We start from the raw sequence: 27212 nt of genomic DNA, 5'->3' as shown, positions 1-27212 counted from the left end.
GATGAAAGAAGTTTTTCTAAAATTGCAATTCAGGATTGCGAAGAAAATAGTGAAGGTCACTCTTTACAATTTTATTATTTGAGGCTGCAATAAAAATTAAAAAAGTACATTTTTTAAATTTATGTTAGTTATATGCCTAGATAAAAAGATTGTAAAAGCGACTCTTCGGTATTTTCTTCGCGACTCCGACCAACTGTAATTTTTTAATTTCATAATTTCATAATATCATAACTTTTGAACCAATAGATTTCCCGTCTTAAAACTTCTATTCTTGGATTCTACACGTCGAAAACTACACAAGTGCAAAAAAAGCCAATAATTTTTGGTTTCCTAAAATAAAATTTAGCCGAGATTAGTATTACGCTTATTTTATATGTATGTATTTAGTATATGAATCTGCATACGTTAATAGACAAGGACATAAGAGACCTCTATGCAGTGTTTTCTTTTTCTTTTTACATATATTGCTTTCTCAGCTCGCTTACACATTTTATCTTTATATGTGTCTTTATGGTCAATATTTGCGGTATTAAGAATCTAGAGGTGATTATGACTAATGCAGGTAGACTGCGCGTTCCCAGGCGTAAGAGGCAATAAAGAGAATACAAGAGGCAGTAAAGAGAACACAAAAGTGAAAGTGTTATATTCAGGTTATCCTTTTTTCTCTTTAATGAGTGTTTAGTGAGAGGAAGAAAAGAGAAAAGAGAGGAAGAGCTTGTGTAGTGGATGGCGGATCGCCCCACTATTTGTATTCTCCTTACTTTTTGCACAATCTGAGAGAGAGCGCAATACCTCGACACTCGGCACCACAGTCGTATGTCGTGTGGCACTATTTCTGTCCTTCAATATAATCTTCAGCTTACCTGTAAGAACACGCTATCTATCTGTATCAGTTATGAGAGAACCACACTGTATCAATGTTATGTTGAGGTTATGTGATAGAGGAACGCGTGGATGAATTTATGATAGAAATATATATATTGAAGTAAGCATAAGTATAAGTGTATGCTGATCTAAATCCTCATTCTAGCAGTGTTACATTACAACAACTGACATTACTAAAAAATTAACCTTGGTGTGTAACTTTAGCTGAAAGTTACAAAAAACAGCAATAAAAATTTACTTATGGCTCTTCTGTTTCTAGACATTGTAACCCAAAAACAACATTCATATTCAAGGGCACAATAATATGGACCTCTCCATTTTTAATTTTTTGCTTCAGTAAATTTTATTTTCTTCGTAACGGCCGTTTCCAGGTCACGGGTATACAAAAGAGAAAGATTTGGAGTTTTCCTAGAAGTAATTATTTCAACAATATATATATAGTATTTTTCTCAATATATATATATAGTAATACTATATATATATAGTAGTATATATATAGTATTTTCAAATTTTAATGTAGAAGACTTATATTAATAATTATGTTAATAAAATCAAATGTATCATTTTAGTGATTATTTTTATTAAAAGCAGTTAATTAATTAACCGTTTTAGTGTCAGGGGTTTTTAAGAATTCGTTCGGATTGTCCCATGCAGCGCGATAGCGTTTCGTTTATTTATTTGCGAGAAATGCCGATCGACGCGATCGCGCTACTCGTTTTTTTCGTTAAAATATTCGCTCAACGCGCTCGCGTTTCGTTTCATCAGTCATATCAGAAACGTTATACTAAACATTCAAAAGGTTGCGAAATATTCGTGCTTTACGTTTTGTTTGCGTGATAACATTCTATAATATAGGATTTGGTTTTTCAATTCAAGAGGTAATTTATACATTAGTTTTTTTTAATTAACACTAAACCTACCGACACTTTGTATATACCTAATCCTGCCGTGTACAGTCAAAATGACCAGTGATTAAAGAAGTAATAGTTTTTATGATTTAACTTAGATAATGGTTAATTTATAACTGAATGTATATAAAATGATGAACTTTCAAAAAATTTCGGCCAAATTTACTTTTGTTTAATTTCAACTATAGACAAATAAAATTACACTTTTGTGTATATAGAGATATATCTTATTCAACTTCGTTGCATTTTTTACAAATTATCTTATTATCAAATGTATATTTGCCGCATACATACTTCCCGCATCTTAAACAAATTTTTATAATTTTGTAACCTTTACAATTTTTTACTTGACAAATCTTTTGTAGTAATGAATCTGAACTTGTTGATAGTTTTATTGCATGGTATTCTCCCGCGATTTTTTATACAAAAATAATGTGTGCAGCAGGTTTATAACAATTTTGTGAATTCTCTGTAAATCGGCCCCATACCATTGCAAATTTATTGGTTCATAAATGCTGGCTTCTTTCGCTCTTCTTATCAAATCGTATAAATCTCATAATTTCAGCAAAATCATTTTTGTTCATTGTTTTTGAAAAAATGCAGATCTCCAAATTTTATTCCATAAATATGAGACATCTAAATTCTTTGCCTGATATGCACCGCGGGTATATATCAGAGCAATAAATGCATCTAGTTTTGTTGCATCTAGCTTCCTCTTAGCCTCCAATACTCCAAATATATACGGTGATCGATGATAAGATAAAATGCCATCTTTACTTGTCCTTTCATTATATGCCGTTTAAAATATTCCTAGAAATGTTATGAACTGATGTCCTGCCAGATTTGGGACTTGCATCTATTTCTCTTCAAACTATCCCATCGGGCCCATTTTCGTTACGTTGGTTCTTTACATCAGTCTCACTCTTTGCTGTCAACGATAATTTCTTTCCTCTTTTCTCTGGACGTGAACGCTTATTTACTAATGATATTCAATTCTGATTCGATTGTAAATAGTTTTCATGTGTTTCCATGCCGTTTTCAGTTGTTGAAGTTTCTTGTTCATCGCACGCTGAACAGTCTTCTTCTATGTCTGTTATTTTTTTTTTACAATTTTATTTTGAGAAGTCTTGTCATTTTTAGGGTAAATATTTATCACAAAATAACGCTATGTACGGAATACAAAATTATTGTCAAATTTGATATGCTTTACTTTTCCCTTTATAACAGCTTTACACAAAATGCTCTGAGATGCTTTCTGTTTGAGTTTCAGAGATAACAAGTTTAGATGTCGACTGATTGACTAACAAACTGAGATGTATTCTGGTCGAAAGGATGATAGCAAGTAAGAATATGGTCTGTGACGGCGATATTTATACGAAAATATTGATGAATATTGGCCGTTCTCCACCAACGGTTACTCGAGGGTGGAGTTGAGAAAACCCCGCTTTTCCCTTGTTTTATCGCAATGAACAATAACCCTAAGAAACTTCTCAACTTTTAAAATGTTTATAACAATGGACTGTAAAAAATGCTAAATTTTATGGCGGTTCCTTAGGATTATTATGGGCCTGAATTGATATGTCTTGACAACTGGTGGTCATCTTAATCGAGGGATGCGATTATGTTTTATGACAAGATTACAGGTGTAATAGCTATTATTATTTGTTATTACTGATTTTGTTTGTCATCTGACTTTGAGATAGTCTTTTCTTTGTACTGATTACAAGGCAGGATACAAATTTTTCTTAGAAAATAAAAGAGCAAACTAAAAGTAAATATCGAAAAATATATTGTATGTATGTTTTAGGAAAAGTCAGAAATTATGAAGCGATATGATAACGTTTAAATATGGTTAAATTTGTGTAGAAGTTCGAGAGCGGTCAATTTAACCGACGCTGGTAGGCTTAGTGTTAATTTGATTATTCATTATTCGTGTATTCCTTGTAGGGCAATGGATACGAAAAAGAAAAGAACGAAGTCAAGTTGGAGACCTAATTCAACTTCTGAATCTGACGATAGCAGTAGTAAGATCGTTCCAGTTTCAAAAAGAAGGAGAATAGACGTTTTTGATACATCTAGTAGCGAAGATAGTATTCCATGCAGTTTTATCTGTTCTGCTACATCTGCAAGTGCTTCTATTAATGATATAGGTGAACAAGAGAATTTATTTTCCTTTACTGAAGGCACTGGGCCACAGCCATCGCTAACTAACAAATCTAAACCTATCGATTATTTTAATTTGTTCATCGATTCATTCCTGCTAACATTAATGGTTCGCGAAACGAATAAGTACGCCGAACAATTAATAAAATCACGTAAAATCACCCAAAGATCTCGAATGAAACTATGGAAACCAGTTACTTTGCTCGAAATAAAGGCGTTTATAGCAGTTTTATTGGAAATGGGGATAACGAGGCGACCAACGATATTTTCTTATTGGACCGAAAATTCAAGGAGCATACCCTGGTTTTCAAAAATGTTTTCGCGAAATAGATTCCAGCTTATTTATCAATGTTTTCATTTAGTCGATAATAAAGAATGTTTCCCACCAGGCCATGAAAAGTACGACCCATGCCTAAAATTTATGCCAATAGTTGAACACGCGAATAGAGTATCCAAATTAATTTCGACGCATGCTTCAAATGACAATACCATAGTAATTAAAAAACGAAATGAAAACGAAAGAAGTGGAGCAAAACCATACATAGGTTATGATAGTTATATGAGGGGAGTTGGCAAATCGGACAAAATGTTATACGTCTATCTTGATGAACGCCGCACGGTAAAATATTGGAAAAAAATTACGTTTCACATCATTGCCCGTATGGTATTAAATTCCTATCTATTTTATAAGGAAGTTAGCAAAAAGAAGCCAATGACTCGATTGGAATTTACATCAAGTATTATATCTGAAATAGAGCATGAATGGATGCAAGTCAAAAAACAACATATGGTAAGTGATAATGACAGAATATTTGGCTTAATGAAACTACCAGGTAGAAATTTAAGACAGTGCGTAGTTTGTAGCAGTAAAATTAACGGTATAAAACGATCGAATTTAATTTGTATGCAGTGCAAAAAAGGGCTTCATCCATTATGTCTTCATAAACATGTCTGTTTTAAAAATAATGAATGTCATGATCCTGTAAAACCATGACTATAATTTTAATGTCTTTGTGTGTTTACATCTTTGTGTTCTGATTTAATATATATTGTTTATTTGTTTCATTTATCATCCTAATGGGTGAACTAAATAAAAGACTTACTTCTAAATATGACAATGAACATTAGTAATCTAGTTTTATATCTACTATAAATAAAATATTATATTGTTTTTTTATATTTTCAAAAATTTGTACTATGCAGAAGTATATGTAAATAAAAATAAATTCAACAAAAACAGCTTATTTATGCAGGTGGTTTACGATTATTTGAAAAAAAAGTAATTACGAGAGGAAACTCTGATATGACTCGCAAGGAGCTACATTCGGAACCGAGCGTGTTGCGAACTGACGATCGTGATCAAACATCGCGACACATTTCACCACAGTACGCGAATAACGCGATCGCGCTACGTGACGCTAAAACGGTTAATTTAATAATAGCAGTTAATCTCATAAATTTAACAATAAGACAAATGTATTTTCAGCATTGCCAAAGAGAATAAAAATTGAAACTATAGAATAACCGAACGACTGTAGTTTATAAACAAGATAATACTTTGGGTAGAATAAGAAACGTATATATGTATCTTTCGTATAGTTAAGTGGTGCATATTATATATACAAATGGTACTCTGTGCATGAACAACAATGAAAGCATAAGCAATATATTTAATTTTTTTACGACAATGGTTTTCCCGAAATATATTCATATGAAATTAATTCACCAAATACAATTTTATTTTCTGTAAGACGGGAAGTATCATTAGCATCCACCACATATATGTATGTAAACAACTTCTCTTTCTTAAACAATTTACAATTAGTTTAACGAACAGGTTTTAATTATTAGTTTAACAAATTTTACACTTTTTAGTGTTTTTCGTTACAAGACATATATAGTACAAGTGGAATAATAGCACATAGACAGAAAGCACTGCATCACGTAACGTTCCGTTAAGGGCCGTATCGAATTAGCAACTGTAGGACAAGTCACCTAGAATCTTTGGAAGAATCTAGATTTTCTCGAGATCTTTTCTCTTTACCAATTCATGTAAACTTTTCTAAGTTTAAGTGTCTTCCATGTCCATGGGCTCAAGAGCGGATGAATCTCAAAGATAGTACTTCGACGAGCAATTTCACCCATCAGGGTAAGCAAGGAAGGATATCCAAGAATAGAGAAGAGTGGACAGGCGTCGAAATTGCGATCGAAGATGAGTTTTTTTGAGCGGATCAATTTTATCTATTTTTGAGAGATAATTTTCTTGTATTCTTGACAAGCTAACTTCTGAATAAATCTTAGCTTTAAAATAAAAGATTTTTCAATTTTCGCGCACTCCAGAGAGCAGGGCGGTTCAGAGCTCCACGCTCCAACTCACTCACCATTTTTCCCCAAAACCGCAAACGTAACATGACAATTCAAAGTTGAATTTTTTTTTTTGGTGTAATATTAATGTAGATAGATATTTGGGAAATTAACACTAATATACTGAACACAGCCACATAAATAGGTCTTAACACTAATATACCGAAAGCATAGAAAAAACCATCCGATAATTGAGTCGTGAAAAATCGACATAGTAGATAAGAGGTATCGTTCTGTCCATGCATAATATGTACTGAATTTATCAGACAGAACCAGAGACCCTCTATTTGTCCCTGTTTGAACAACAACGAAAACTTAGTTGCCTTCCATGTTGCTTTTTCATGACCCAATTTTCGGGCACGTTTGATCTCAGCACGGCCCATAATGTGACATGAAGTGGACAAAAATCAAAATAATTATTATTCGATTTTGATCTCATTATTCGATGATATCATCAGTCTATAAGTAAGTAATATAAGTAATACTGAAAGAAAAATAAAACAAACTCAAAGTTGAATTTCTGTTTGGAAAAATTCCCTAAAATGTCACTATAAATATGTTTACTATTGTCAAAACTGTCTTTGAAGAGTTCAGGATGCAGAAATTTAAATTTGAACACTTAGTTTACATTCAACGGCCAGTAATGGATGTTCGTATGTAAGTTAGTAAAGTTTACTATGGTGTTTAATAAAAGAGATTTGGCGAAAGCATTTTCGCCAAACAAAGTTAAAAAGTTGCCAAAGAAACGAATTTCAAACAATTCAACAAAGCCAAGCACAAGTGGAAGCCCAAGTTTATCCATACAAACTGAATCTGGTTCACAGACGAGTATTAAAGTAATCGTAAGAATACGACCGCAAAATGAGCACGAACAGCAGGGCAATTGTAAAACTGTTTTGAAGATCGTTGACGATAAAATGCTAATTTTCGATCCTAAAGAAGAGGAGAATCCATTTTTTTATCATGGTGTTGCTCAGAAAGGTCGTGATTTGCTTAAGAAACAAAATAAAGAATTGCAATTCATCTTTGACAAAATATTTGACATGACGTCGAATAACAGTGATGTATTTGAAGGAAGTACGAAAGATTTGATTTGCAATCTTTTGGATGGTTATAATTGTTCTGTATTTGCATATGGAGCAACTGGTGCTGGAAAAACTCATACTATGCTTGGTAGTAGCAATGATCCTGGTATCACATACAGGACAGTCGCAGAATTATTTTATCAAATAGAACAGCAGAGTGATCAACGTGAATTTAATTTAGGTGTAACGTATTTAGAAATTTATAATGAAAATGTGCAAGATCTTTTACATAAATCTGGTCCTTTGCATTTAAGAGACGATGGTAGATATGGAGTAATTGTTGCTGGTCTTAAAATAATTGCTATTCAGAATGCTGAAGAATTATTGACACTTTTAGCAAAAGGCAATAAAAATCGCACTCAACATCCTACTGATGCAAATGAGGAAAGTAGCAGAAGTCACGCAGTTTTTCAAGTTTATATTAATATCACCAACAAAATGGATGGTCAAGTACGACAAGTTAAACTGTCTATGATTGATTTAGCTGGTTCTGAAAGAGCTTCTGCTACAGGTTGTAAAGGGGCAAGGTTTAAAGAAGGTGCAAATATTAATAAATCTTTATTGGCTCTAGGCAACTGCATTAATAAGTTAGCAGATGGTGCAAAACATATAACATACAGAGATTCTAAATTGACTCGTCTCTTAAAAGACTCATTAGGTGGAAATTGTCAGACAGTTATGATAGCTAACATAGCACCTTCTAGCTTTAGTTATGAGGATACATACAATACATTGAGATATGCAAATAGAGCAAAGAAGATCAAAACTCATATAAAGAAAAATATTCTATCCTGTGAAATGCATGTAACTGCATATATAAAAATGGTTGAAGAACAAAAGAAAGAAATAAATTATCTAAAACAAAAGCTATTAGCATTTGAAAATAGTTCGCAGCATGTATTACCACAGGGTCAAGGTAATAACATTAATGAGGAAATAGATAAAGCTGCACTAATTGATAGCAATAAATTAATTGAATTACTTCAAAAAAAGAGAATTCTGAATGAAAAAGTCCTTTCATTAGAAAGCGCAGACAAGATATTATGCTGTAGAATTCAATATAAGAAAGCAGCAGATGAAAGATTGCATAATCTAACAGCAGCTGTTGATACTTTGACGCTTGAAGAACAAAATGCAAGTGGTAAATCAAGAGTTAATAAATCACTGCATTACTTTGAACGACAAAGAGATTCGTTAAAGATACAGATGGAAGCAGCATGGGAAGAACTGTGTTCAGTAGAAACAGAAATACAAAAACTGTATGCGGAAGCAAAGTTAAAGAAACTTATAAAATTAGAAGATATGTTTGCACTACAAACTAGTGAAATAGAAAATTCTAGATTACAACAACAGTATGAACATGCAAAGAAAGTAAATAATCTTCAACAATGTGAAATAGAGTCTTATTATTCAATGATTAAAATGATGAGTACAACATTACAAAATTATTATAACATGATGAGAGGATATGGAACCATGACAGATACAATGAAGGAAGAATTTAAACAGCTGATCAAATTATTGGAAGGAGTGAGAAATATAAAATGGTCAGATATGGAAACAACTAAACATGAGGAGTGTTTTTATAACTTGACATGCCTTAGTGTACCCCATTTAATGGATCCCCTTAATAGTAAGATACCTATATATGTATTACAACCTTTAAATGATCAAGATGCATTGGATGCAACTTTCAATACATTTTGTTCTGAAAAAGAAGTGTTTGATACACAGAATGTAACTATCACATTGGAAGAAGAATCAACCATGGATTGTAATACTGATATGAAAGTAATAAAGGAAAATACAGAAGAAGGACAAAATGTAAATTGTATACAAGAAAAAGTTAAAAAGCGTGTCCTTTCAGATAAAAATAATATGAATGTAACAAAAACTCCTATCAAACAAGCAAGGAAGATATCCCCTAAATGTAAGGATATTACAATCTGTACAATAGGAATTCAAGATAAAGAAAATAAAAAGTATATGCAAAAGCCACATGTAACAATGAGCGCTAAAAGTATAACCATATTAAATAAGTTAAAAGCAGATAAACTCAAGAAAGAAAATCTTGATATAAATACATCAAATAGAGGATTGAAAGCAGTAAGGGAGAAAGAAAGAAGGAGATTAATGTCAACGCATCCCTATCAAAAACTAAAAGAAAAACAAAAGTAAGTGTAGGTTTTAATAAATTGCAATACAATTATTGGCATTGTTTAACAAAAAAGACTCGATAAGTCTTACTAAATTAGTATATTAAACTATAATGACAATGGTCCTAAATTATTAAAACAAAAATTTTTTGACATTGTTTAAAGAGATAAATTTCCAAATTTTTACAAGTAATTCAATATTTTTCATTTGGAATAAAAATTATGACATTGTTGCAGATTCTGTCCAGTTCTACCTTCGTCAAAAATTCCATGATAGCGATAGTAATAATATGAAAAGTAATTTAACAACAAACAAATGTATATGTAATCTTTTATGTTGGAGCCAGAAAGACAATAGATGGAGGTCTGACTAAATATTTTATATTTTTAGTGACATATAAGTACAAAAAATTTATAGCATAAAGTAACATTATAATAAGCATAAAAATGACATTGTAATAAGAAAAATAATAATTATAAAATCTTGAAGATGTTAGTTATAAAATTGAAATTATATAAAATTATGCAATGTTATAAAGGTGCGAATGTACCTTCCAATTGTATTTGTTTAGTAAAAGTATTTGTGGATTTATGTTGCTTTTTAATGATATTTTAATAAATGATCATTTATAGACTGAATATCGAAAAAAGAACACAGGAAAGTAAAATAACATCAATTTACATTTATCTTATAAGGTAGCATTTACATAATGTTTCATATTGTGGTGCAATAGTCAGAAACACCTGCAGGAGAGAAACTAATTTGTGGAACATTGTTGGATAAGAATGTATGGTTACATCAATGAATATTGCAAATGAAAATTGTTTGCCTCTTAGTTGTGGTATGTTTAATGCATGACTATCATAGGTCAGAAATGAGATATGCTGTAATTTATGAACTTAATTGCTTTTTAAGTTATCAAAGATGCAGAAGTATTTTTAATTTAAATGAAATAAACGTAATTGAACTTAAATTTTAGGTTTTTATTTGTAAATATCCTAAATTTATTTTTTCTTTTTTGTATTGCATAATGCAACCTGTATTCCAAATATATGGTATAGCACTTAACGATATGTCTTTATATACCATAGTCAGTGTCCGGCGGTAAACAATTTTGTCGAAATAAAAAATTATTGTACAACTACTTCCATAATCCTTTAATTTTTTATATAATAAAGTATAAAAACTTACCTTTTCAATTACATTATATCACATTATCACAGTTTTATGTTTTTTTTACACATGAACGTTCTATAACAGTTAATACAGTTAAACTAGGAATGACAAACATTACAAACTCAATATTTTTATTTACTTATTCTTTACTTATTTTTAAAATCATAAGATTTTAGGTTTAACACATTTTTAACAGCTTGTCTGTATTTATTGATTGAAAATTGATCTTCTCCTTTATTTATTAAATCAGAAACTGCAATTTTATATTCTGTTACATGTGGGATGTATTCATAGTTGGAATCAGTTGGCATGTTTGGCCAACTATACATAGATGTTAAAGATTTTCTGCTTTTACTTTTATCCCAGTCATAATATTCCATATCTACTTCAGATTTTTCTGTTTCCCATGGTTCAAAACGCTAAAAACAATTCTTGTTTGATTTGCTTTGCTTGTATGCTATATTTATCAGAAAATTGATATAATTAATGGGAAATGACTTACCCAAGATACATGAAACAATGCAGTTAGTAGGTACTTTACATAATCTAAATTCTGTTTTCTAGATGGACATCTGTCTGCAGTTATTGTTATCATATCTGTGTTAGGATTATACCTATCACCCAGTAACCTAAGTATTTTATCTTTAGCATGAGTATTTAAATGCAAAGAGGATAGTCTTACTCTCAAATTAACTATTCTAGCAAGAGGTTCTCTTATTGTAGGAGAAGAATAGCAATAATCAGATGTAATTATTTCAACAGGAAAGTATTTTACACATGCTTCATTTGTTTCCAATTCTTCTGGCCATCTCGTACAAAATTTTTTTAATGCTTCGCAATGTTTTTTAATAACAGGTGGAGTAAGGTGTAAGAAGTTTGGAATTTTCATTAACTCTGCATTTCCATATTTATTAGGACGTATACCTTTTGTATTTTTATATCCCTGTTGTAAAGGAAATGGTACGATATCAGGATGAAATGTTCGTGCAGCAGGCCAAATTGTCTGCCAATCTTGATTAGCTGACATTTCACTTCTTTTTTTAATTACTAAATCCACAATTGCGTTTCTTTGTAACTTTTTGTTTGTAACTTTCTTTTCACTTGGCAGTAATTGCAATACCCGAAATTCTATGAAAGAAAGTATATATAAATTAAAAATGCGCACGAGCACTACATAATAAAAATATGTTTATGCTTTTGTAAAAAATTATATTTAATAGGAAGTTTGGTTAGAAGAACGTTATAATACCTATATCATCATCGATGCTCGCAGAAGATGATAACGAAAGTTTCATGATTTTTAATGGCGTTATAATATTTTGGGTTTCGTAACGTCTTATTAGCGATAACATTTTAACAATTATTTCTTGATACTTTGCTAATAACCTTAAATTACGTTTTACGGTTTACACAGCGCAGAGACCTATCTAAGAAAATAGTTCCTAAACGGCTCAATTCTGTATATACATATATGCGCATGTGCATATTGTTTTTAACTGTATAACGAATGTTGTTATAATATAATACATAATTAGATAGAAATTTAATTTTATTTATTTTTTATTTAACTTCAAATACAAAATCCGTTTAAGTAAATGTAAACGACATTTTTGTGTGAATGATAATCTACTCTATAACAAATAATCTTTCTTTATTTACATATAATCTTTACATATATCTTTTTTTATATGATCTGAAGTTCTGAAGAATATCCGAGGAAGTATGACATATTTTAAATGAATTAAAACATTTCTAAAGAAAACCACGATTGAAATGTATGTATATGCTACAGTAGATGTTACTATATGATTTCTATGAATTAAGATGTCAGCATGTTTTTCGAAATAGTTTTACTTTTAAGGATATGTGTAAAATAATTAAAGATTACAAAAGTTGATAATTATGAATCTATGCAACGATAAAGACGTAAATGTACTTAAAACTGATACTTGCAAAGTTTGTTTCAACATAGATGCTCAAAAAAGATCTGAAGTACACATGCATATAATATAATGTATGCATATACAATCGATGTTTGTAAATGTGGTTAAAGGTTGGTATTTCGAGAGATGACATCCTTCATTCTTCGGATTATTTTTGATGAACGTTGGTGTTGAATATGTCGTCTCCACGTCCAAAATCTCCACGACCTCCTATTTCTACGAGGAAGGATGAAAAAGAAGAAAGTTTCTGGGATAAGATTGGGACCTTGGGTCGAAAAAAGCGTATCAAAGAAGGTATCATACTGCGTTTACATTACGTTGTGACAAGTTAACTTTGCTTATGCTTCTTTTACGAGAATTTACGGGATATATTTCCTTATATGGTACGAGTAGCTTCAAACTTTAAAAAATGATATTGTTGGTAATGTCGATGTTCGATTTGTATTTTGTAAATGTTTTTTCTTAAAGTTACTGTTTATGTTTATTTTGAATTTGTTTGATATAGTGCAAGAAGTACAGGAGGAAGGGAAGTATGCAATTGATTCACCAGGATTTGCAGCCAATCCAGAGATGCCACCAGAAGAATATGCATTAGATGAAAACGAGGAACGTTCAATGATAGAGCCTAGGTCTTTGGAAGATTCTAAACTCAAAGAATTAATATTTGTCCTGATTGAATGGATCAACGATGAATTAGCCGACCAGCGGATTATTGTTAAAGATATTGCAGAAGATTTGTATGATGGACAGGTACTACAGAAACTATTGGGTATGTTATATAATAGCAAAATTGAATAGAATTCTTCTAATACATGGAGTCTAAGTAGGCATATTTTTTTTATTAATTTTAGAAAAGTTGACGGGAAAGAAGTTAGATGTACCTGAAGTGACTCAATCAGAAGAAGGTCAGAAACAGAAATTAGCAGTTGTGTTGTCAGCTGCTAATCAAGTATTAGGACGCCATCCTCCTTACAAGTGGAACGTAGAATCTGTTCATTCGAAAAACATTGTTGCCATTTTACATTTATTGGTTGGTTTGGCAAGGCAATTCCGAGCGCCTGTTAGATTGCCAGAAAGAGTAGCTGCTCAGGTTGTCGTTGTGCGTAAGAAGGATGGCCAGCTAATACACAGAACGGTTAGAGAAGAAATTACATCGACGTACGATGATTTGGGAATGCGTTGCGAACGGGACGCTTTCGATAGTCTTTTTGATCATCCGGCTGATAAATTAGCTGTAGTTAAAAAGGTGTGTTGTTCATTTGTGTTATAAAAAATTATATGCTCTCTACAATGCAATACATAGTTCTATTTTCTAGTCATTGATTTCTTTCGTCAATAAACACTTGAGTAAAGTTCATTTGGAGGTGACAGATTTAGATACGCAATTTCATGATGGTGTTTTTTTAACTCTTCTACTTGGACTTCTCGAAGGTTTTTTCGTACCTTTAGGTAGTTTTCATTTGACACCTAAAACACATGATCATAAGGTACATAATGTTTCATTTGCATTTGATATTATGCAAGATATTGGTCTACCAAAACCCAAGGCTCGCCCAGAAGGTTGGTATTGTTGTTAACTGCAATACTTATGAAATATCGGAACTAAATGAATGTGACTGGTGACATTATATTTTGTTTGCAGATATTGTAAATTTGGATCTAAAATCAACTCTACGAGTATTGTACAATTTATTCACAAAATATAAAAGCATGAATTAAGTTAATAAATAATTTAAAGGAGGATAAATATAATAAGATTTGAACAAATTAATGAGAGTTAATTAGTGTTGCTAATGTTACTAACGTTACTAACCAAAGAATATGGTTTTCATAATTGGTACGCGAGCAATGTACTTTTGCATATGATAATGAACAACGGACAAAAAAAGTGAGGAATAATAGATGTAGTAGAAGCGAAATAGAAAGGATGTTGTCATGTCTTTAAAATCTAATATTTCTTCAAAATTATAATCCTTATGTTATTATTCAAATTTATTCAAGTTAAATATAGTTGTACGAATTTTATACATTCTTATGAAGATTCTAAGAAATATAAAAATTTTACTTTTTAAATCTATCTGATATTTTTTATCCCTGATTATCCCTGATAAATTGTTTTCATCGGCGCCTAGTACAAATTTTAAATTCTTTTTCTTTCCTTTTTATTATTATTAATGCTCGTACAAGGAAATGATTCTTAGAAATTTTACAAGTTTCAACGCACATTTTCAAAATTGCTTTCGTAACGTTTAATTTAGCTATGCTTTACGCGACAGAGGATGCGAAAGAACAAGCGCATAAACTGTTGGATAAAATATTTAGCATTGCTGATCAATTTCAAGCAATTTACCAACTTCAGAAGATAAATTATACATTGTTATCAAGCGGTCGATTGATATATAATGGCAAAGCAGAACAGCGTAATATGTATCGATCGATCGTTATTCAGATGTAACTTGTCTTGGGAATGATGCTTATGCATTGATTCAGGTAGAATTGCCGTCGCAATTTCAACGATGTCGAAAGAACTAAAAATATATAGAAAGTATGCTAGTTTCGTAAAACGTTTTCTCCTACTTAGTGGGATGTGTCCGATTACGAAGAAGCGGGATGTATTTTATCGGTGCATATCAATTTGGTCGATATTTTCCTCTTTCATTTCACTCTGCGTCGTAGGAAATTTTTGCTCACAGAATGTTCAGAATATCGCTTTGCTTACCGCTTCGTTTTCCCTCTTCTGTGCCATATTGAATACAACTATGAAGGTTTGTAAGTTTATCTACATATATTTTAAAAGAATCCATTTCATTCATATAACCGAATTGTCACTTCTAATATTTAAATGTGTCATACGTATCCTGCCTTCAAATTCAACGAATCCGAGTTGTAGGCAAACAAAGATATTCAAGATACGTGATTCAATTTATGTAATTGAAACATGAACGATCGAAATTTTTTATCGACATTTTACAACAAGATACTTTTTGCTTTTTTAGGCTTGCTGCTTTTTCATCTACCAAAATAAACTGCAACAAGCAAATGATATACTCAGTTCTATGTTGGAACAAGCACTAAGCGAAACAGATATAGGATCAATAGCTTTTTCCTGGGTTCGAACGTTTTATCGATTGATTTATCTACAGTTTACGTTAATGGCAATCAACAGCACTATACACGCATTTAAACCGTTGATTACGAGAATACTTTACAACGCGAATAATACAACAAATCTACAATATCCTTTACTCTTTCCTGCAAGTTATCCTTGGACGATTGATTCAATGTTAGTCTGGCAATTGCATTATCTCTTTGATTTGAATATTGTTTGGAATATAATCTCTGTATCTACCGGTGTAGATGGATTTTTCAGCTTTTGCTTATTTCGTATATCGGTAATGTTACGTTTGTTGGGTTTTGAGTTCGAGATGAGATTTTCAACTGACGAGAAGAATAAGGCGAATAAAGAGTATGAGGAGAATCGTAAACGGATCTTTCAAGAATGCGTCAACAAGCACGCTCTGTTACTGAAATGTCGAGACATTGTTCAAGAAGCTTACGGACCCGTCATACTATTAACGACAATAACGAGCGCAACGAGTCTATGTACTTTAATATTTCAGGTTTTGCAGGTGAGAGTCCCGATAAAGATAATCGAGAAAATACTTTGCACAACATCTGTTTACTATTTACATATTTAAGCTCAGTTAAATTTGAGATTCTATCGATTTTCATTTGGCCTTCTTTCTATGCATGCGTAAATATCTATAATAACTAAAACGATTACTTAACGGGTTGGTTGTTTGACAGGTTAAAGGACAAATTATGGGTAAAATCATAATGTGTACTGTTTTCATTTTTATGAAATTATTACAAACGTTCCTGTACGCCTGGCCTGCAGACGTAATTCTTATTGAGGTTCGTAGATGTACTTGCTTGTTGTCGTCTCGAGTTATCGTCATCTCAAATTGTTCCTTAAACTAGCGAACGTCGATTATACGTAGACTTGCAATCAGCCTCCTTAATCTTCGTTTCCTTCGTAGAGCGATCGTTTTCGTCACAAGGTTTATTTTAGCGATTGGTACAAACACAAGGATACTAGTTTCGCAAAAGGCTTTACGCTGATATTAGCACAGAGATCGATAGTTCTGAAAGCGTGTGACTTGATGCAAGTTTCATTGGATCTTTTTGTTAAGGTAATCTATCTTTCGATTTAATCATTTTCAATACACCTGTCTCGTGTATATTTCCAGGTTTTGAATACCGCAGTATCCTACTATTTCTTGTTAGAAACCATTGATAAGGATAAATAATATAAATGAAATTGGTACTGATATAGTATCACGATAGTAAGAGTACCTAATAATGATGATTACGATGATAATAATAGGGGAAAAAGACATCGAAAAGAAAAAGCATAATAGCTTTGTAAAATACAGTTTTCGACGATCTTTAAGCTGCAAAACGATTTGTACGAATTGTGTATTTGCCTAATCATAAGTAGAGCAATAGTAAGCTACCAAGTCAACGCTGTTTTTTCTCTTCTTTCTTGGTAGATGGTAAATAAAAGCAAGATAATGCGTATTGCAAATATATTTCAAGTTTGTAGTCTATTCTTTGAAAGTTTACAATCAAACCTAATCCATTTTTTATATTCTAAATGGATTAAGATAATAAGTAAAAATATTTTCTTCCGTTCATTTCGTTGCTTGCTTTCTTTCTTTCTTTCTTGCTATCTTCCTTTCCTCCTTCTCCGTTTTTTCTTCCTCTCTTTTCGTAATGATTAACAAATTTCACCTTTATGATTATCGTTCTAGAAATCTGCAAGGATAGGTTCAAGTTCGTACCAACAAGTACGTACCGTTTTGACATTTATTGGTCTGTTTGTGACATGTTGTGCGACGCTCCAGTTATCCATTCGGTTATCTACAAACATATATGTACATACACGTATATAGTATATATCTAAGTATACATGGATATTTGATAGAGAATGTACGGAATAAATGGGGTGATGCACGGAAGAGACACGAAACAGGCTGAGAAGAATTGCCGAGGAGGTCGACTTATCGTGATCGGCTCATTGCGAATTGCGATTTTCGTTTATACTCATGTAAACTGATAGACGCGATATCGAGAAAGATATTACCGAATCACGCGACGTTGCGGCGCGGGACGTTCTTGTACTTTCTTTGTTCTCCTCTTTAAGGCCTGTGGTATTCGACCGCGTGCCCGCCATACCATATCTCTCGTTCTACACTTAACCTGCGTTTTCTGCTCTTTTTCGCCTTATATTTTTTCCATCTTCCGGTAAGTTAATTGACGTTATTATTATTATCTTTATTTCTATTTTTCAATCTCTCAATTGTGTTATATTACTTTATGTATGTTTTATTCTCTTTTACAATCGTCATTATTATTCCTTCTCCCTCTTTGCTAACTATTTCTACATCTTTTTCCTCTAAACTCTTGGTCCTTTTTTTAATTCGTCACACATTACATATTTACCTTTTACTTCTAAGTATTACAGTTTGAGACTGCCAAGACTTAAGAAAGCAGGGATATTTCGCATAAAAAAGTAAATTAATTTTCATCGTTTACATTTTCTCGTTAAAAGGAAAAGATCGTTTCTAACGAAGACGAGAGACTCGTACAGTATGAATAATAAAGAGGACGATGAAGATGCGAAATTAGACGGTTGTTTAAAGCTAAACATCTGTTCTCGCAAAAGGAACATGTTCGAGGAATACTCTAAGATCTTTCGTATCTTATTGGCAAGTTGGAAAGAAAATTACGGTCAACTTCGCAACGATGAATTTAACGAAAACTTAGAAGACCTGATTTTACCGAGCAACGAAGACTGGCGTTACCGAGTCTATTATCGACTGGTTGAACTGCAAAGAGAATGCGACGTCGATTTTGTAAAAAGAAGGTAATGAAGCTATCTTTACGGCCGTAAACGATGAGTTTACGAATGAGTTTTCACTTGAAAAGGATCGTCAAAAACGCGTGCACATCGATCAGTTACTCCTACTCGAAGAGGTTGCTTCTACTTATAAATAGTTGTTAATCATTTTATGGCCTTAGATACGTAACCTGCGCTTTGCAAATTCAAATAACGATACGAATGTCGCTTTTCTTTTCCAACCTGAATTCGTTCAATATCGATCGATCTGTTTCTATATTTTGTCGATTTAATTTTGGACTGTGCGCATTCGACTTGATTTTCCTTTTTAACCATTAATCTTGACACGCTCATGTTCGTTCCGTATGGCTGAAACTGTAGAGAGATTCGAATTAATCGGACCATGTCGATAGTACGTTTTGATCTTTGTACAAAAGTACAAACAAACGAAAACTACAAATAATGGAGAAGTAAGTAAGACGCGTTTCGCGAAACCCTGTCGTGAACCTAATTCAATGACAATAAGGGAATGGTGTATACATAAGTAGTAATGAAACCGAAGGGTCGAAGAAACCGGATTGGGGACGGAAGTGGAAACGAAGTTGGAAGCGGAAAGGAATCGAAAGAAGAACGATTGGGAATGGGAGCCAAAGAAGCATGGACACAGTTTGACGATGGTTAAGCCTAGAAAATATGGAAGCGAAGAATCGAAGGGAGGATCGTTGATGAGCGTCGATAGGATCAGTGGTTCGATGATAGAATCATGCGTTCAACCAGGTTGGCGCGTTAACGATATTCTGTTAGCCGCGAAAGTTCTTCGGAAAGTGCAGCCTTCTCCTATGTACTCGGACGAGGCCGAGATGCGTCGTGTGTTTGGACTTGTCTACGACGTTCTCAGATGTAAGTCGAGGAACGAGTCCACGCGTTCTCATCCGATTACGAATTTCACGTTCGAATTTTTCTCTCGTCGCATTCCATAATTTTCTGTTCTTTCGTATAATTTAGACAAAAAGATATTCGTTCGTGCCTTGGAGGATATAGGATTTTGGCAGCACAATAACGCGATCAAAGATCGAGAAAAGATCGTTTGGTTGTTGCTGTACGATTTACAAGGAAGAAAATTTGCGAAGCCACAGTTCGAGACCGCCAATTTCGAAGAACGCGAGAAGATCTTTGAGGTAGGATTTCTTTTTTCTCCTTTTGCTTCGTTTCATTCTCCCGCGCTTTTTCACCTTTTACTCTACTTGTCTCTCTGTTACCGATCTCCACCCCTGCATATGTACGCGTGTATTGAAAATGTATTCGACACGTTGAAATTGTACGTATCAGGCTGCTGGCTTAGCGGATGTCGAGAACGCTCTTCTGAATGTGAAGACTCGCCTCGCGGCAAGTATTTCCAGGCTACGGATCCGCGGCTCTGCCCTCAACCTCGGTGAATATTTTTCCTCCGACGTGATAGAACTTTGGTAGAGACTGACAATGAGTATCTAGCTAAAGAAAACAGCGTCTATGTATGTATTTATTATTACTGTTATATTCCAAATCTGGAAGATGAATTGTTGCCGAGCCGATTGCGCGTCATCGAAGGCGTCGCTTGGGGTGTACAAGCTAGGATCGCTTCCGGATGGATAAACAGCATGAAAATCGTCAACAAGATAGAATTCCTGGAGGAAATGTCGAAACTGAAATTGACGTATTGCGAAAGCAAAGGAGCGAAGGTAGAACTTGAAGAGAATGAGTATGCGTTCGATCCTATTTGTCCGAAGATGGTTCATTTACACGAAAGCATGCGGGAAATGCTGGCTGTTTCCAGTATCGTTCGTGATCACCGTTTCGTATTTCTGGTAGGTAGCCGAGAAACCAAGAAGATGCTTTAACTTTAACGATGGCTCGTTCGAATGAACAGGAAAGATCATTGTGTATTGGCGCTGCAGCGTTGGTACAGGCGATTCGCGTCGGTCGAGTCTACGGCCCGGTCATTTTAACGCATTCCCTCGCGCCTCGACACACTGGATATCTGGCTGGTCTTTTGGCCGATATCGAGCACGCTGGTAAACTCCTGGCCTTTGGAGCTGGCGATCGTCGTTGCGAGTACGAGACTTACCTGAAAAACCTCGGCATCACCTTGCAACGGTGTCGCGTCTTCTCCGAAAAGTATCTTTCCAATTTCTTTTTATTGAGTATGAGTTTTATTAAAAGTATCTTTTTATTCATTCGTAGACTCGATATTTTCGAGTTAACACGTTCGTCGCCCAGCGTGTTTCGGCTATGTTTCCTGCGGGGCCCAAATCCGACCGTGGCTACGTCCAGTGACCCGCTATGTCACTTCGAGCCCGAACCCATCGTCATAAGGCCAGATTGGAACATTAAAACTATTTCTTATTTTTATTACTTAAGTGTAGCTATGGTAAAAGTCTGGACTAGGGTATTGGGTCTTTTCCCAACATTCCAGATGGGAAATCTCGATGTTCTTTCATCTCCGACAAATATATTTAGTTCTGAAATGGAGAAAGCGATAAACTTTCCAGCTAGAGTATTCCGAAGGATCTCATGGCAGATATCTCAGATCTTTGATTTAGTCGAGAAGCATACTTGTGAGACGTACATCAGTGATTTTTTCATCCTTAAAATGTTCAGTAAACAGTGTGAAGATATATATGAAGATATATTTGAAAGTGAGGAGAGTAGTGATGACGAAGTAGTGAATTTTAGAAAAAAAATTATAAATAGAATTTCATCGAGTTCGAATATTGAGGAAGCCACGGTCGGATTTGGGCCCCGCAGGAAACATAGCCGAAACACGCTGGGCGACGAACGTGTTAACTCGAACAAGAAGAGCGTCACCATACCCCAACCCCGTTGGTAACGGGGCCCCCACGGAAGTATACCCGTCGCACGAATATGTGCAACGTGGCGACGAACGTGCCTCGTTCAGTGCGGACATGACTCAAATACACGCGTTTCGTCGATGTATAAAACTTCGCATTGGATCTGTTAAACGAAACGTTTTAAGACACGAATGATTTATATTTCCTTAGATACGCGTCTCATCTGACGACGAGCGAATCAGAGAGGGCCACCGTAGTGTTAGCGGTGCCATCGTGTACCTACACAGGGGTCAGAGATATCGTCGATCTTGCAGTGGCACGAGGTGGAGACGTGGATCTTCTCGAATCGTTAACGGATGGCCATACTAACAGCCTTCACGACGACATTGACGACAACTACGAACGACAGGATAACAATTGCGAGGACGAAAAGAATTATAACGATCATGAACAGTGGCGTACTTTCTTGACCGATCAAATGTCCACTTTGAAATATACTTTGACCAGGCCGAATGTACAATTCGTCGTATACGAAGTGCACACGATTTTACCTTCAGAGACAACGGAGATGGTTCGGCAGGTGGTAGACTGCGTTAATCGGATGGCCATGGAGAAGTATATTCGCGAACATCCGGTAAGATATCCATAAACTCATTGCTTTTAGCTTGCTAGTTCGTATCGGTTATAACGTGCTTCGTTATTTATCGCAGAGGAAAGCGCCGAAGGAATCATCGAAATTGGTCAAGATGGATGAGGAATTGCGAAAAGACGATCATACCTCGACACTGTCCGCGAACATTACCGTAAGGTTTACCTTGATGTAATATAGCAGTACGATAGGTTCTATCCGCGCTTCCTTTCATAAGCTCGTTGAAAGATTTTTCTTAAAATATAAGATCCCAGACAGCGATCTCTTCGAAGTGAGCAGCATCGACGATATTTACGGAGAGAACGTTAGTGATATGTTAAATCCAGGATGCTTTCTCGTGGTAATAAAACGAAAAGAAATGGTGCAATTCGACTCGCTGTTTATGATCAAAGTAGCAGAATCGAAGGGTTTGTTCGGCGATCCGAAAGCGCAACAGCGATCGAAGCAGGAGTCCGTCATCGATCAGTCGATTCGGCAATCCTTGCAAACAGGCGCACAAAAACGAGCAAAGCGTGTCAAGGTTGGTTTCGCCTTTTTAAATATTTTTAACTCGACTACTCTATCTTACTATATCTTCCTTTTCATTTCGAGAATCTCCATCGCAACAAATATACGTATACAATCAACTGTGCGTATGAACTTCTTAACATTTGAATTGGAAGAATACTTCACGCGCTCTTGGTTTCTCTTCTCTACTTGTAGGTAGAGATCGAGCGTATAATGGCACATACGTACTCCTCGTTATCGAAAAGCGTACAAGAAAATCAGATTTGTCCACGGCACAAACGATGCGCCAGTTGGGAGGAGGCGACTGGATTGCAGGTAGAGGAAGCATGCTCCATTCACGATGATGGATAGAAACAGAAACGTTTACGTTCGCGTTTTAACCACGCATGAGTTTGCAGTGGTAATCGCGTATTGGTAGAAAGCGAAATTTCAATTTTTCAATATGCTTAATTTATTTAAATGTACAGCTACTCATCTTCCGTTGACTCTTTTTGCTTAATACGCAATTTCACATCCTGATTTTATCGTTAGCCGATACTTTAACCGATATTGTACGTCCATATATCTACAGGTATTCGAAAATGCAAAGTTGGACGTTAAAACGTGGCGAAAGCAAAAGAATAGTGCGAATCCTTCGAACACACCTCTATACGCAACTTTGTCACGGAAAAAGGTAGCTAACTATTATAAGTATTAATATAAGTACTTGTAATTTTACATTACAATACATATGATCGCTATTTTGAAACATCCAGGAATTAGAAGCGATACGCTCGATCTTTTCACCGCAATCCGAATTCAAAGCGTCCACGTTGCATACAGAGCCGAAGCAAAAGAGATCTTCGTCCACATTGACTAACTCGCTCAACATCGAATCTCTGCCCCGGTAATTCTCATCTCGTTAATTCGATTTCTTCTTCTTTAGATCGATTTCTTTTTCTTTTCGTGAATCACCTAAATGTCTTTGTCATTCTCATTAAATTGTTTTATACTTATCGACATATAGCGAGGAATGGAGCCATGCTACTTCGTCGATTTTGAGGTCACCGATTGTTGCTAGAGCGGCGCGTCTTATTCGTCTGGAGGATTCCATCGATAGCGAGAATTACGAGGAAGCGAAGAAGCAGACGCGATCAAAGACAGGCCACCGATACTGGGCATCGAGGAAGACGTCTCGTCTATTACATCCTGTCGGATCACCATCCAATGTGTACAGCTCGCTCTTTGATATCGTTTAAGATAATTACCGGGACGCTTACACATGTTCGAGACGTTGTTCGCTCGAAGATATATCGTTTCTGACCTTTTTTCGAATTTCTAGCTATTTAAAATCAAGATTGTACGAAAATATCCAACACGAAATGTTCAAAGCACACCGGTTGCGGTCAAACATACAAAATAAATCAATTATTCGTAGTATTGAAAGTTTAATAAAGTCGCAGTAATGGTTCCGCATATTATACATATTATATTTATCGGTGACGATAATCTCTTTAGATATTCTGAATATGACAAATCAAATGGAAAATTTCGCAGTATGGAAATAAAAGAAGTTAGAAGAATAGCGTGTGGCGTGCTGTTATACGAATAACGAGAAAGGAGAGAAAGTTGACAGCAAACAGAGTTTCGTTTTCATTGAGAGCCTGTTAGCGTATAATTTATACGTACAATTATATGTAATGTTGGTTGCTATGAGATCCATGGTATTTATGGAATCTATGGGAATGGAATTGAAGGATGTAAATGTGGATATATGAACTATGCATTTGTACGTTTGGATGCGAGTTAAGGAAATTGCCACCAGTGAATCGTCTTCTAGCGTCGAATACGGCTGAAAAGGTGTTGCAAATGTGATTTCGAAAGTAACCTGTTTGGAAAAATGAAACTGAAACAGAAGAACTACCAATAAAAGAAAAAGTTACAATTACGTTTCGCATTTGTTTCCAATCTTCTTCGATCCGTAGAACGATATTTACGATGATACGAAAATTGCAATTTTGATTAATGTTTGAGAAAATTACGAAATCATCGCTTGAAACTTTCATCGATGTTTAACACAGGAAACATCGGACGGCAATCTTAATCCAAATCGATGAACGACAAAAATAATGAATCTCGAATTAAATCTTCGGCATATGAAACAACGAGACGTTATAACTAAATGGTAGCTAAATAGAAGAAGAATGTATCTCTTGAGATTATTGAGAAGTCGTCTGAATCTTCGATATCTCTTTTTTTCTCAACGAAGAAACGTAACTAAAAATGTGGTGTCGGAAACGGTAAAAAATCGCAATTTGCAGTTTCTATACTCTTGAATAACGCCAATAACGAGACAGCAATTAGGATGATTTGGTGGAATTACTGGGGGCTCCTCGTTTTCCACTTCACCTAAGACAATAACAATCGTTTGATTTTATTCGTCAAATAATGCACATGCATACAAACGATTAAAAGAAAACTTACGAAATACATATCCATATATTACATAATATACATATATATAGTATAGTACATAATATAGTATATAGTATATATATATATAGTATAAAGGTGCCGTCAGGCTATCAATATATATTGTCAATATTTCAATGTTCTCAATTAGAAGACGAATCGATATGTATTGTCAATACAATATTGTCAATATTTCTTGACAGACTACGTCTTTGTTGAAAACATTGGAATATTGACAATATTACGGATTGTTCAAGGGAACCCAAAGTAATAGATGAAAGTAAAAGTAAAATCGCCTGGAATTCAGGTGAATTTCTGTGCCCTGATTGGGGTTTGGTTAGTTGGCAAATAGCAGCTCTGATTCGATCTGCAAAAATTGTATAAAAATGGCGGTAATACTTTCGAGTTGATCCTTTTGTTGTTGCGTCTTTTTTAATAATTATTCGTTTTTTTTTTAACCGATAAGAAAGATCTTCATTTAGACACCGGTTCAGACAACAATGGAACGAACACGTGCTTTTCTTGTGTTGCTTAGAAATATGAATTGTATCGTTTGGAGAGCGGACCCTCGGAGAAAATGACAATGAACGAAGAAGAAGCAACTTACGCGTTGAAAACGATGATCTACATCAGACGAATGGAAAACAAGGCGGCGGAATTATATAGATTGCGCTTGATCAACGGTTTCCTTCATTTATATTCTGGTCAGGTAGAATTTACGATTAGCCGGATTAACCGGACGTCGCGTCATCGCGAGGGCGACGATAACAGAAAAAGAAAGGAGAAGAGAGCGAAAGAGAGGGAAGAGAGGAACCATCTGTAAAAAAGAGAACTATGTGTTTGCGCAGGAAGCAGTAGCCGTTGGTACAAAGATGTCGATAATGGAAAAGGACAGTTTGATCACAGCTTACCGATGTCATGGTTTCGCAGTGGTATTCGGTGTATCGGCACGAGAAATATTCGCGGAGCTGATGGGTCGTAGGACTGGAATTTCGAAAGGAAAAGGTGGATCTATGCACATGTACGGGAATCAATTTTTCGGAGGCGACGGGATCGTCGGCGGTCAGGTAGAGAAGTGTAACGCTTGTCCTTCTTGATCGGCAAATTAGCGTCTACTTGATAGATACCGGTTGGCGCTGGGTTGGGATTCGCTCAAAAATACAATGGCACGGGTGGAGTTGCTTGGGCATTTTATGGGGATGGTGCTGCGTCTCAGGGTCAAATCTACGAAGCATATAACATGTCGAAATTATGGAATCTGCCGGTGGTATTTGTATGCGAAAATAATAAGTACGCGATGGGAACGGTAGTGCAGAGGCATTCGGCTAACACCAACTTCTACACGCGAGGAGATCTAATTCCAGGGGTGAAGGTAAGGAAGAGTGGAGAACAAAGAAGAGCAACGCGTTCGTTTCTTTCGCGTGTTTTTCTTATTTCAGGTAGATGGCATGAGAGTGATGGATGTTCGCGAAGCTGTGAAATTTGCTAGAGACTACGCTCTTAGGAACGGTCCGATTCTTCTTGAGATGGTCACCTATCGATACTTTGGTCACAGCATGAGCGATCCTGGCACCTCTTATCGTACCAGAGACGAAGTGAAGAAAATACAAGCTGAACGAGATCCTATCGAGTTATTGACCAAACTGCTCGTGGAGAATGGTGTGAAAACCGAAGCGGAAATTCTTGTAAGACCGCACGCGCGTGTCCGCCTCACCTTCCGTCCGTTACCCCTTCCTCTTCTTTTCACTCTCGCTTGATCCCAACCCACTCCCTGTGCATTAGGAAATTAGGAAAAGCACGTACAAAGCAGTGGACAAGGAAATGGAACAAGCTAAAGCCGACCCGTACCCGGAGATGTCAGAAATCGCAACGGATCTTTACGTGAAACCATTGGAAAAAACGCGCGGCAAAGCACCTTGGGAAACTCATTAAAAACGGAATCAAATTTTTCCTCTATACCCTTTTTTGTACTGGTTCTAGATTTATCAGTAAAATAAAGTAATATCGAATCGAAGCATTTTACGTCACGAAATTGGTCGAAATTCATAGAGAAAAAAAAAGAACACGTCGTAGAGTATGCTATGCGAGTAGCTATGTTTGTTTCTCACTGGTTTTCTTACTCCGCCAATTGGAATGATCAATTAAAACATATCGCGCTGCGTCAAGTCACGATCGAGAAAAGGAAAGCATGAAG

At 34.9% G+C, this 27212-nt stretch overlaps 6 protein-coding genes and 1 long non-coding RNA gene across 21 annotated transcripts; 5 read left to right on the top strand and 2 right to left on the bottom strand.

The window, feature by feature from the left end:
- Positions 1-846: 846 nt before the first annotated feature.
- Positions 847-10153, top strand: LOC126866036 (kinesin-like protein KIF18A). 14 transcript variants are annotated; one of them, XM_050619128.1, is made up of 7 exons: positions 927-1075; positions 1145-1299; positions 3064-3135; positions 3349-3436; positions 3741-4746; positions 6024-9579; positions 9799-10153. In XM_050619128.1, the coding sequence occupies exons 6-7, from the start codon at positions 6968-6970 to the stop codon at positions 9833-9835; spliced, it is 2649 nt and encodes an 882-aa protein (XP_050475085.1). In that variant the 5' UTR covers positions 927-1075; positions 1145-1299; positions 3064-3135; positions 3349-3436; positions 3741-4746; positions 6024-6967; the 3' UTR covers positions 9836-10153. The 14 variants fall into 14 exon arrangements, 13 of the variants coding, with proteins under 13 accessions (XP_050475158.1, XP_050475141.1, XP_050475150.1 ...); XM_050619137.1 differs by having other exon boundaries at positions 3058-3135; XM_050619172.1 differs by having other exon boundaries at positions 1145-1763; positions 3064-3436; positions 3741-4575; positions 4652-4746; positions 6030-9579.
- Positions 10154-10843: 690 nt separating this feature from the next.
- Positions 10844-12316, bottom strand: LOC126866200 (28S ribosomal protein S35, mitochondrial). The gene is made up of 3 exons (XM_050619525.1): positions 11988-12316; positions 11241-11866; positions 10844-11157 (listed from the first exon to the last, which is right to left on the bottom strand). Exons 1-3 carry the CDS (start codon positions 12088-12090, stop codon positions 10885-10887), a joined length of 1002 nt encoding a protein of 333 aa, XP_050475482.1. The 5' UTR covers positions 12091-12316; the 3' UTR covers positions 10844-10884.
- A 47-nt stretch (positions 12317-12363) lies between these two features.
- LOC126866193 (beta-parvin) lies at positions 12364-14754 on the top strand. Its single transcript, XM_050619511.1, has 6 exons — positions 12364-12513; positions 12792-12975; positions 13187-13450; positions 13533-13927; positions 13998-14241; positions 14324-14754. The coding sequence occupies exons 2-6, from the start codon at positions 12858-12860 to the stop codon at positions 14398-14400; spliced, it is 1098 nt and encodes a 365-aa protein (XP_050475468.1). The 5' UTR covers positions 12364-12513; positions 12792-12857; the 3' UTR covers positions 14401-14754.
- A 48-nt stretch (positions 14755-14802) lies between these two features.
- On the top strand, positions 14803-17279 carry LOC126866187 (odorant receptor 24a-like). 2 transcript variants are annotated; one of them, XM_050619489.1, is made up of 5 exons: positions 14803-15446; positions 15678-16310; positions 16489-16596; positions 16722-16874; positions 16932-17279. In XM_050619489.1, exons 1-5 carry the CDS (start codon positions 15198-15200, stop codon positions 16989-16991), a joined length of 1203 nt encoding a protein of 400 aa, XP_050475446.1. In that variant the 5' UTR covers positions 14803-15197; the 3' UTR covers positions 16992-17279. The 2 variants fall into 2 exon arrangements, with proteins under 2 accessions (XP_050475446.1, XP_050475454.1); XM_050619497.1 differs by lacking the exon at positions 14803-15446 and having other exon boundaries at positions 15824-15964; positions 16039-16310.
- Positions 17280-17390: 111 nt separating this feature from the next.
- LOC126866267 (uncharacterized) lies at positions 17391-26074 on the bottom strand. Its single transcript, XR_007689826.1, has 2 exons — positions 25930-26074; positions 17391-17604 (listed from the first exon to the last, which is right to left on the bottom strand). It is a non-coding gene; the product is annotated as an uncharacterized LOC126866267 (long non-coding RNA).
- On the top strand, positions 18182-24494 carry LOC126866258 (uncharacterized). Its single transcript, XM_050619609.1, has 13 exons — positions 18182-18610; positions 19146-19483; positions 19589-19761; positions 19913-20015; positions 20135-20427; positions 20490-20737; positions 21622-22045; positions 22122-22214; positions 22308-22580; positions 22763-22882; positions 23139-23240; positions 23323-23453; positions 23574-24494. The coding sequence occupies exons 1-13, from the start codon at positions 18336-18338 to the stop codon at positions 23803-23805; spliced, it is 2805 nt and encodes a 934-aa protein (XP_050475566.1). The 5' UTR covers positions 18182-18335; the 3' UTR covers positions 23806-24494.
- LOC126866262 (uncharacterized) lies at positions 25560-27124 on the top strand. The gene is made up of 5 exons (XM_050619624.1): positions 25560-25727; positions 25867-26085; positions 26142-26390; positions 26458-26703; positions 26801-27124. The coding sequence occupies exons 1-5, from the start codon at positions 25596-25598 to the stop codon at positions 26948-26950; spliced, it is 996 nt and encodes a 331-aa protein (XP_050475581.1). The 5' UTR covers positions 25560-25595; the 3' UTR covers positions 26951-27124.
- Positions 27125-27212: the final 88 nt, after the last annotated feature.

The sequence above is a fragment of the Bombus huntii genome, chromosome 1 (genome assembly GCF_024542735.1).
Source record: "Bombus huntii isolate Logan2020A chromosome 1, iyBomHunt1.1, whole genome shotgun sequence".
Lineage (NCBI taxonomy): Eukaryota > Metazoa > Arthropoda > Insecta > Hymenoptera > Apidae > Bombus > Bombus huntii.
Note: the sequence above shows the minus strand (reverse complement) of the source record. Positions and strands in the feature narration are given on the sequence as shown.